The sequence below is a fragment of the Mercenaria mercenaria genome, chromosome 2, assembly GCF_021730395.1.
Source record: "Mercenaria mercenaria strain notata chromosome 2, MADL_Memer_1, whole genome shotgun sequence".
Lineage (NCBI taxonomy): Eukaryota > Metazoa > Mollusca > Bivalvia > Venerida > Veneridae > Mercenaria > Mercenaria mercenaria.
Genome location: NC_069362.1, coordinates 65463755 through 65475612, shown reverse-complemented (window position 1 = coordinate 65475612; position 11858 = coordinate 65463755). Strand labels below are relative to the sequence as shown.

General features: G+C 39.0%; 1 protein-coding gene across 6 annotated transcripts in view; it reads left to right on the top strand.

The window, feature by feature from the left end:
* The first annotated feature begins 10006 nt into the window (after window positions 1-10006).
* Window positions 10007-11858, top strand: part of LOC128555184 (trans-Golgi network integral membrane protein 2-like) — a 59588-nt gene continuing 57736 nt past the window's right edge. For 4 of the 6 annotated variants that reach the window (XM_053536783.1, XM_053536782.1, XM_053536781.1 and 1 more), the window contains exon 1: window positions 10007-10487. In XM_053536783.1, coding sequence (XP_053392758.1) covers window positions 10049-10487 — 439 coding nt within the window. In that variant the 5' untranslated portion in view covers window positions 10007-10048. The remainder of the gene's footprint in view (window positions 10488-11858) is intronic. The other 2 variants (XM_053536785.1, XM_053536784.1) reach the window with 1 other exon arrangement.

Here is an 11858-nt window from a genome sequence, read left to right as displayed (position 1 = left end):
ATTTATGTCTGCAAATAGATGCATTCATGTCTCCTGCAATAATTATGCGTTTGGCCTTGTATTGGTTACACAGTTCAGATAGTTGATCATGTGTATCCCTGTAATCAGAATCACCATTTGCATTGCTAGACGGCATGTAGGCATTTGCTAATAGAACAGGTTCCTTGTCAGTGCGGATTTTCAGAACATTTAGTCTTGTGTTCCCAGTATTTAAAATTTCAACATATGGTTCAGTTTATTTCTTGAAGAAGACAAATGTACCACCAAATCCTCCTCGGAGATTAACGTCACACCTTGGTATTTCGTCGTCAATTGCAGCTGCAACAACAGTATACTTATCATGTAATTGTTCAAGATAATTTTTCTCAAGTGAAAATAACCAATGTTCTTGCATGCACAAAAAGTCAAATTTTGTTATGATCGTTGTGATGTTACTTTTAATGTTCTGGATGTTGACGCTCCCTGTTTTTATTGTAGTTGATTTGCGCACACACACAAAAAGATTTTGTAGTTGGATTAACATTTTGCCCAGTAGTTTCTGTTCCAATTGTTTGCTGAATATTTGCGAACACTTCGTTCTGCTCCTCCAGTCTTATGCATGTGTTTGTGAAACTCGAAGTTACTGCTGATTGTTGTTGTACGGTAGCCTCTACTGTTGATGTCTGTCCCGTTGTCTCTGGGGACAGTTGTCCAGTGGTCACTACCGGTGACTGTCCAATGCTAGTTGCCAACGGTTGCACTGTAATTGTCGATTATGTTTGTTCAGGAGCCATTGGTGGGACATGTCCCATACCTGTTGCAGGTGATTGTTCTGATTTTGTTTTTGTTTTTGTTGTCTTTTAGCTGCTGGTGGTATTTGGCTTATAGGAAATATTTGTGTTGATTGAAATGTCCTATAGGCATAACTGATGATGGTTGTGTGTGTGTGTGTGTGTGTGTGCGTGTGTGTGTGTGTGTGTGTGTGTGTTCGGGTTTAACGTCTTTTTCAACATTTTTTTCAGTCATATAAACGACGGTGTCTGCTTGTAGCAGTGAGCACAATGCCCAACTTTACAGTGCTGCCTCACTGGAATATCACGCCGTAGACACGTGACCCCACCCAGTCACATTATACTGACACGGGCTGACCAGTCCTAGCAACTACCCTCTTAATGCTGAGCGCCAAGCGAGGAAGCTACTAGTACCATTTTTTTACGTCTTTGGTATGACATGGCCAGGTATCGAACCAATGAGCCCCAGCACTCGAAGCGGACGCTCTACCACTAGGCTACCGAGATGGTGGTTGAACTGGAACAACTGGTGGTACTAGATGTCTCATACCTATCGCTGCTATGTGTAGTCCCATAACCATTGAAGGTGGTGGTTGCCTAATAAACATTGGTGGTGGTGGTCCCATAACTATCGGTGTGGATGTTGTCCTATAATCGTTAATGCTACAGGTGACTGTATGGTAGAGTTCATTACTTGCGGCTGACCCCTAATCATTGTTTGATATTTTGAAATCATGCCCAGTTGTGAGTGCAGCGTACTCTTAGCCGTTTATGGTGCCATAGGGTCTGTTGTAGCAGGCAGATATATGGCCCGTAGGTCCAGTTGGTGGTGGATGTACATCAGGTATAAGATGTGGTGTGGCAACTATGGTCGTATGTGGATGCCTGTTGTTTACGGCAAGAGGGAAATGTATTTATGTATGTCCAGCAGTCATTAGTGGTGGTGTTAGATGGATATTTGGATTCCACGAGCATGTAGAGTTGAAAAAGTCTTGAACCATATCTTTACTAGACATCATTTGGTATACATGTAGTTGAATTTGCGTTTGCATATTTGAAGTTTCAATCTGATGTCTTGTTTTCAACTCTAATATATCCGTGTGATGCTTAGATCAGATTGTAGGAAATGTAGTTGTACTTGGATATTGACAATACATGTATCTTGTTTTTGTACATTTACATTCATAGGGGTTTCATGATTGTTTATCATGTTCCCTTGAGAGTTGAGGTGATCTATTTTCTCTTTAAGCAGATTGATAATATTCAGGTAAGCACGGTTCGATGACTCAAGCATAATGATTCGCGCTTTGTGTTGTGCTATTTCTTGCACAATTGCGTCTTGCTTTTTAGCAGGTTTCTTAGTTTTTTTGTGTTTTGCTTTGGATCAGGTAGGACTTTCTTTTGCTTTTCAGAGTCAACACTTTCTTGTTCGTTTGATTTTTTGAATCAGCTGAACCAGGTGAAGTCTGATCTTCTAAAGCATTCATGGATATTGGTGATACATTTCTATGCTCTGCTTTCTTGTTTAGTTTGTTAGATTGGTTAGTACGGCTTTTTTGTACTCTATCTGTTATGTCATCTTTAGTAGACTCATTTCTCTTGGTGTTATTCGGCACTTTTCTATGGATTATAGGTGAAAATACCTTAGGTTTTTATAGGTCTTCATCTTCCTCGATAAGCACCACTGATTTTTATAGCTGGTCCCCATACAAATGTTATACCGTTGTTCTGGTGAGATAGAAGTGTGCACAATTTACATATATATTCTAGGCTGTTGCTTTTAGTATATTCTTTTTCCATGTCCGGTGAAAGTTTTTCACATTTACAGTGAAACCATACCTTACTGGCATCACATTCAATTGACGTATCTATGTTAAGATCAATAAAACATGTTTGACAATTTTGTATGTCAGTATCTTCTTCTTCTTCTGGGAGGTCCATTGCACAGAGTCTGTCTGTGTCATCTGTTGCCGAGGTGATTGTTTTCTTTTGGAGCACTAGTTGTGTGTCGATAGACTTCTTCTTAGTAGTTGCTTTTCTTGATTTTTGTTTCAATGAACTGGACTTGCCGGTTTATTTTTGATTAGCGTAAGTGCAGCTTCACAAACTTCAGATATTTGTTGGTTATAAGATTCAATGTCACATTTATCTGGAAACACTTGGCAGATTATTTGCAATTCCTTCATCAGAAACTGGCCATAGCCTATACCGTTGACGGTGACTCTGCTGGTAGATGAATACAAATTTAAGCGATATTGTTGGTTACCAGTTTCTTTGTCTTTGATGGAGAGTGATATGTCCATAATTACATCTTTATCGCCATTAATGCTTTCACACTTTCTTTCCGAAGCTACCTATACTAGATATGGGTGATTGTCAAAATAATTTAGAGTACATCTTTAGATAGTTCATATGCAGCAGCAGAGAACGTGATAACTGACGTACCATGTTTGTCCACGATGTCTATGTCATTCTATCTCTCTGTTAGCAGCATTTATCTTTTGACGGAGAAGTTTTCTGGATCAGCACAATAGGGAGCTCGTATTTCCCTTGGTCTGGTTGGTGTATATGTTGCAGGTAGGTTTCTAGTCCTTGGAGCTCTGCGTGGCTGTATCTGGTTTGCCATTCTCTATCTGTACGAGTGCTGGTGTACTTAAAAGCCAAAGTTAAAACCCTGTAAAATATCAATTAAAGGAGTTCATCACAATATTTTGTGCGCAGCACTACTTCTTGTAGGAAGTGCTCGAATCGAGTACATTGTGGACAGCCAATTTGAAAGTAAACTATTTCGTCCAGTAATGATGCAGCCGACTCCAAGTCAAATAAAATTCCAGAAAATCTTAACGTAGATATATCTCCTTCAAGTTCACATGTGACTTCCTAAAAATATTGTTATACTTTTTGAGCCTCATCCCGCATTTCACGTAGTAGGACCAGAGTTATGGCCCTTGATAGTCAAATTGTACATAAAGGGTCTAAACATTTGTGTCGCATGTACCTCAAAATTATATGCGCCAAGAGTCCTTAAACCACACAAGAATTAAATTCAGCATGCGAAGTTGTGCACCAGTGCTTTTATTTGAGGTTTCACTCAATAAAAACAGATTTATGTCCCTTGACATGGTTTAATATGTGTGTAAATGGTATGTGAAAGCTTGTGTAGCACGTATCTGAAAAAAGTATTTGACCTAGAGGCATGCAACCTTAAAGGAGCATTATTCCGCATGTGAGTAAGAATATTGGTTAAGGAACTGATAATAACATTGTGCAATTTGTTTTGTAAGAAAAAAAATGTTCATAATTTTTAGGTGGGTGGGGTAATGAAAAAATACTTTTGTGGGTGGAGTGAATATTTTTTTAATTTTTCTTGAAAACAAGCACGGGTTGATATTATTTTTTTGGTTTTGATTTTTTTGTCTTAGTTCTAGCTTACATAATATAAAATTTGGAAAAATTCTGTCTGCTAGATTTTTCATATCATTAAGAAATATTTCGTGTTTTTCTCAGTTTCAGATACTTTCGATATCTGTCAAAAGTAATTTTTCTGAGTTAATATATCTATATGTTGACATTTTATGCATAGTTATAGTGGCGTTATTAATTCGGATGCATAAACAGTAACATCAGAGTGAAACTTCGAATAAATAATTGTTTGCAGTAGTTTTATTATGACATGTCTGTACTGTTTCTTCAGACAAAAATACCGATTAGGTGTTCTTAATAAACTTTGAATATTGAAAAAAGAAGCACGGGTACCTATCATTTTTATTTTTTATTTTAACTCGTCATACATCAATCTATAAATAAGCAAAGTTACAAAAAATTCTGTCCGCTAGAAATAATTGTGAAAAACATCTTTAATCAAAATATATTAAGACGTTAGCCTAGCAATGAATGAGTAAAACGCGAAATGTGCAGCTAAAACGTTCAAAGATTATAAAATATTTTTTTCACTGGTGCAGCGATGTTTAAACTATAGAATTATCAAAATTCCATATATGTAAAAGAGTTCGGCATACGGAAAGTTCCAAGGTTATTTGAAGGCAATACTTCAATATGAGCAGATGACTGCATTTACTACTATGAAGTTTGGAATAGATTACAGATTTTGTGTACAGTACAATACAGTACCGCTGCACAACTTTGCCAGGAAATGGTGATCACGACATCGTGTAGTGGACTCCAGTGCCTCGGCCAAGAGAGCCAAACCTGTTCGTAGGAAAAATTATCTCTGGAAGAAAGCAGGCACTGACAAACTGAATCTGAATGCCTCTCCTACCAAGAAGAATTCCTTAAAAAGTACACACCCGGCAGCCCTGTCAACATCATGTGGCAATAATTCAAATCTACTCTTCACAATCTTAGCCAGTTTGTTCCATCTAAAATGTCTTCTTCAGGATACAGTCAGCCATGGATTACACGGGAGGTAAAGAGACTTAGCAGAAGGAAAAAGAGTCAGTATGTAAAGGCGAAACAAACAAAAAAGCCACAAGATCACAAACGATATGAAGAATTGCAACAAAAGACAAGAAAAGCATGTAAGACCTTATAATGCTTACATTACAAACATCATTAGTCCTGATGCTCAACCGAACCTAAAGATACTGCGGATTCATCAAAAGTAAGTGGACAGAAAATATTGGAGTCGCTTCATTAAAATCTCGATCAGAAACAACACATGCAGACAGCCAAACCAAATCATACATCCTGAATGAGCAGTTCTCTTCAGTTTTCAACATGAACGAAGATGCCTAGTCCATACCAGACATGAGCCAAAGTCCCCAACCATCAGAGTCACCCAGGAGGGAGTAAGAAGTGTCCTTGCTGCCCTACAACCTTACAAGGCTGCAGGACCAGACGAGATTCCAGGAAGGTTACCAAAAGAACTGTCCAGTGAGCTAGCTCTAGTGCTTCCTTGGACCAGGGTATCGTCCCAGACGACTGGACATCTGCTAGCGTGGTTCTGATATACAAGAAGGGGGACACCAGAGAACTACCGCCCTGTATCACTCACAGCAATCATATGTAAGACTCACGAACACATTGTGAGTAACTCCATCATGGGCCATATGGATCATCACTCTATCCTGACCGATGCTCAACAATGGCTTCGGAAAAGAAGGTCTTGTGAGACACAGCTGATTCTGACTATCCAAGACTTACCCAGGTACAGTTATTCCATGGGACAGACAGACGTCATTCTGCTCGATTTTTCGAAGGCGTTTGACAAGGTGCCTCACATCAGACTGCTTCATAAGTTATATTTCCATGGTGTTCGAGGAAACCTAAACAACTGGATTAGCAGCTTTCTTGGAGACCGCACCCAACACGTGAATCTGGACGACATCACTTCTGATACAGTGCCAGTCCAGTCAGGCGTACCACAGGGGAGTGTCTTGGTGCCTCTGCTATTTCTGTTGTTCATAAATGACCTGCCAAACTACATCTCTGCAGAAACTATTGCCCGACTATTTGCCAGTGACTGTGCTATCCCGGAGGGTTAGATCTGAGGAAGATGCTAAAGCGTTACAGCGAGACCTCGACGCCTTACAGAGATAGGAATCGACTTGGCTTATGGATTCCATCCCCCAATGCCAGGTTATACATGTTACCAACAAAAGAACTGCCATCAGAAGCCCATACACCATCCATGACCGTACGCTATAAGAAGTAGAATCTGCAAAGTATTTAGGCATCAACATTCACAAAACACTGAAATGGAAGCATCATATTGACACAATTACGAAGATAGCCAACAACACAAGATCCTTTCTTCAGAGAAATCTCCATCACTGTCCAAAGAAAACCAAAGAACTATGTTACACGACCCTTGTACGACCTATTATGGAATATGCCGCAGTCATCTGGGATCCTTTCACTCAAGATAACATCCGGGAACTGGAGATGGTGCAGCGAAGGTCAACACGTATGGTCTTCTCTGACTTCAGACGCAACCTAGTGTGACGCCTGTGCTGCAGGATCTACAGTGGCCTTCACTTATGGAACGGAGAGCGTAGGCAAAAGCCACCAAGATGTTTCGGATCGTCCATGGTCTGGTGGATATGCCAACCACCTACCTTATACCTACCATGTCAGTTAGGGGACACGATCAGAGATTCCAGGTGCCGTTTGCCCAAACCCTCACCTATCAGAAGTCCTACTTCCCAGATACCACCAGGTTGTGGAACAGCCTTCCCCAGACTGTTGTAAACTGTGCAACCTTAGACATCTTCAAAAGGAAAGCTCAGCATGTACAAATCCGCTAACTTCGTACTGGACGGTTTTTAAAAGCACTGTAAATAGCGATTTTAACAATCACCAGACAACACTGTAACTATGCACTGTGCCAGTACGAGTATATTCCAGAGGATTGGAATCAGTACTACAACATGTAGAAGTAGAAGTACTGATTAATACCGACTAGGCTATTTATCGTTTTCTAGCATTTTCTTGGGCACTACGTATTTCCCGCCATCATGGTTGGCCTGAGCGCGACGTACAGACCACATGAAAAACAGAATTTGCTTGTTTTACCACAAGTATTTACACTATTTTGGTTTACACTTCAAACACAACGTCTAGAACTATCTCTTTGTATATCATCTTTGGTAACAATCAACTTTCGAACTGGTAAAATTCAATACAGCTAAAATTCATGCAACCTTGTAAAACGGAAATGGAAACCATTTTAGTTCATTCAACATTTTGGAAACACTACTAGTGTAACTGTAGTCATTATAAACATATCTTGCTGCTGATCTTTGGGCTTCGTCAGTTTCGAGGGTTAGATATTTTTGCAACGGATGCCATATGGTGGAACAGTACACTTTCTTGGATCTAACATAAGTTTTAAATGGAATCTCTTTGACTCTTTTATTTGGGTTTTGACATTTCGTTTAAGGAATCTTATAGTATAGGGAATGTTTGCTTTGGATGTTATTTTTGTCCATGATAGGTCTTTGCTGATAGTTATACCTAGATATTTGGTAGAATCAGCCGATTTCAATTCGATGTTTTGATGTTCAATATATACATATGGCTGTAAATATGAAATAATGTTCGTTTATGCCGTGTTGGGCCACTTATTCGAACTATTTTAATGCTCTCTTCATGCTCTTTAAGAGAGGTATTTCAATCAATATTGAAGGAATATCCTGTAAATAAGAAAGAAAAATTGAAGCCATGTTCGTTACTATTTAGTAAAAGCTGGATAATTTGCATTGTGTCTGCAAATGACATGCTCGAAGCTTTTTGAAGGGAATTACATGACTATGTCTTTACCTCTAAATCTCAACTCTCATTCTCTGGCTGAAATGAAGGTACATGATCTTGAGGATACAGATAAAGAGATTCCGCAGCCACCGTTTAGTCCCCATAATCCAATGCCTGGTATTGATTTCTCTACAAATAGTGTAGAGAAACTCCTTAAAGTCCTTAACTCCCACAAGGTTGCAGGTCCAGATCAAATAAGGTCAATAGTACTAAAAAATACCTCCAAAGAAATTGCACCCATCGTCTCTCAGTTATTCAGAAAGTCACTGTAGACCTATACAATTCCAGATATTTGGAAAATGGCAAATGTAGCTCCCGTTTTTAAAAAAGACTCCAGGTCAGATCCAGCCAATTACCGCCCCAATCTCTCTTACCTGTATCTTGTGCAAAACTCTGGAACACATTTTCTCATTCAATATAGCAAAACATTTAACTCATTCAAAATGTAATATGTTCTATGATTTGCAGCATGGTTTCCGAAAAAATAGGTCATGTCAAACCCAGCTTCTTATGTTAGAAGATGATAACCTGCAGTCTGTGAACCAGAGGAGCCAATAAAATCTGAAAAATAGATCCCTCGGAAGCACCGAGAACAATGCAAACAGTGAAAATTGCAGACTCGGTTTGATTGAGTCTGTTCATGAGCAGTAATGGAAAATGCAACACTGCCCACGCCCCCTAGCACCGGCTTAAGCAGTATTCAATCTTCAAATCTAAATGAGTTGAAATCAATGCTCCCGAAGGACCAGAAAATATAACAACACTGAGATGAAGTCGGAGCGACTTTTTACGGCCGCCACACAGCACTTAACACCCGTTGTCGACCTCATATTACTTGACTTCTCCAAGGCGTTTGATATGGTCAGCCATGAAAAACTATTCTATAAGCTACATTTCTATGGTATAAGGGGCCAAACTCTGAAATGGAGAAAAAGTTACCTAGACAACAGGTCACAGTCCGTAGTTGTTAATGGGTCAAAGTCCAGTAAAATCCCAGTTTCCATTGGAGTTCCACAGGGTTCGGTCCTAGGACCTCTCCTAATTCCTATATATCTATATAAACGATCTTCCTGACTGTTTGTTCTTCTGAAGTCCGGCTCTTTGCTGACGACACAGCTCTCTCTCTCTCTCTCTCTCTCTCTCTCTCTCTCTCTCTGACAGTAGCCTCTCACTCTAGTCTGCAACACGACCTACACCAACTTGAACAATGGAAATCTAAATGGGACATCAAATTCAATCCATTCAAATACCAAGTAATCCAAACCACAAAAGGAAACACAGCAATCCCCACAAAATACGTCATGCACAACACAACCCTCGAAACAGTATCATCAGCTAAGTATCTTGGCATCACTCTTTCAAATGATTTAACATGGAAAAATCACATAGAAAATATCACCAAAAAAGCAAACCAAACTCTAGGTTTCTTAAGACGAAACATCAAAGTGCACTCAGAAGGGCTAAAGTCAACAGCATACAGGACACTTGTAAGACCTTAGCTTGAGTACTGCTCCACAGTCTGGGCCCCATACACTGTAACTCTCATAGACCAACTGGGGCCGTACAGCGCAGACTACCTAATCCCTGTCTCTAGATATTCACGTTCATTTCATTCCTTAGTATTCCAGTGTATCCAGACCAAAACAGATTATCATAAATTATCATTTTTCCCTAGAATCGTTGTTCACTGGAATGCATTGCCGCCGCGGACATTGTCACCCTGTCCGGCCCCAAGTTCAGTCTGGCAATAAGCCAGATTAAACATATCTCTCCATAATATACCTGCTCTGTTTTTAACCTGTTTTAACCCACCTTCCTTCAATCTTTTATCATCTTTTATTTCTTATCTTACTAATTTCTTGTCGGCAGGGGTTTGACTAATTGGAAGATAGATAGAAATGAATTTAGTAGCCTTACACCCAAAATATCTTTCTGAAATGTAACGTTCAAAATTTATTTTAAGCGCACCGTTTATTAGTCAACAGTTGCTGAGCGAACACGTCAACATGGAAAACTGTTTTCTTCTGTTTATTGTAGCGAATATACTTGTTTTCGTTAATTCTTTTCCAGTTGATCTTAAAGAAGTTATCAATAATAATAAATGTAACTTTCCACCAGTATACTTAGCCAGTGACGATAGATTTGTCACACAGTTTCAACCTTGTTCCCGTCCGGAGGGGGTTCTCGCAGATATTTGTGCAAACATTACATTAGAGTCAAGTTTATGCGATATCGATGCAATTTCAAGGTTGCCAGCTTCAAATGTAACATGGGAACTTTTCAAAGAAACTGAAAGAAAAGAAGAACATTTGACAAAGATATGTGGGTACATGACAACATTTCCATGGACTGCGGAGGAGTGTCAAAGAACATGCAATGAATCATTTTTTATTTGTGATTTGTATGTGGCAATGGATAAAGTATTGCGCAGATTTTTTGAAATGGGTAATGTTATTGTTTGATTTATTAGAACTGAGGGCTATGTCACTCATTAATTAGTCAAAATAATTCGACACTCGGATTGTTTTATTTGTGATGGGCAATCTAAACGTCAAAACTTTGAAGGACCAAAATAATGGAGGATAAATCACAGTACATAGTCATGTAAAGAGTTAAAAACTTGTGAGGCAGCTAAATACCTAGGCATAACCATTTCCAAAGATCTAAACTGGTCCAAACACATTGACAATATCACTTCCAAAGCAGGGTTGGCGACTACCCGCCCAGGGAGGGTAAACCCAACCGGGAAAACCCGGGTTTTCCCGGGTTGGGCAATACTCCTAAAAATGACTGAAGTGGGCAATACTGGGCAATAAGAATGGTTTCTATTTTTTTTACCTAAACAATTCAGGCCTTTTTTTATGCTAATTTTAGGGCCGAAATTCGGCCCCATTCCCCAATCTAAAAAGTATACTTTTTTCCCCACCTTGGCCAAAAATTCCCCATGCAAAAAAAAATGAAATTAGTTTTGACATTCAGTCCTGATTTTAACAACTTTTCAGCAGATATATTCCTCCAAACAATGATTTCGCGACGTAAATTTCCCCTCCAAAAGGGACCTGGTACCCTTCCCCAAATTTACAAAAAAAGGACTGCAATTAAGTTTCTATGTTATAGAATGTAAGCTTATTCTTACATTAAGTTTTACTTACTTTAATACAATTGGTGAAGTGATATAGTTAGCAGACAGAACAGTTTTATTAACAAAATTACAATGGTTTATTGACGCAACAAAATAGTTTTTATGTGATAATATTTATAGTTACAAATACATCTCTCTAGGTCACAACTAGATTTAGCTTAACATAATTTTGATAGTCTGCCAGTCTAGTTCTTCTTTGCCACATAGCATTCTGTAACAGAATACAAGTTTTGCAGTTTTTTCAATCCCAAGTCTATCTATGAGTTTTGTTTGAATACTGCCAAAATTTGAAAACACCCTTTAAATTGATGCAGAAGATGCCGGCATATCTAAAAGTTTTTTGGCTACCCCACAGAGTGGTTCACCAACTGCCTTTGTCCGCTCTACACAGCACCACCACACAACAGGTTTTGTATTCTCAATTATAACAGCATTTAACAAAGACATGGGCAAATTAATTTTTTCACTTAAAAATGATAACAAGTCCGGCATAGCATCTGAAGTCTCCTCAAAAAGTAGGTTCTGTGCTTTAGTAATTTGCTCTGGTAACAGTTTCTTCCCACGATACTTGGGGTGGAGTATATTTGCCAAATAATGGCATGGTTCCATGGCTTGGTAAAAATGTTTTTCGAGTTTGTCTTTATGAGGCTCTAACGCTCATAGCGCTCGAGAGT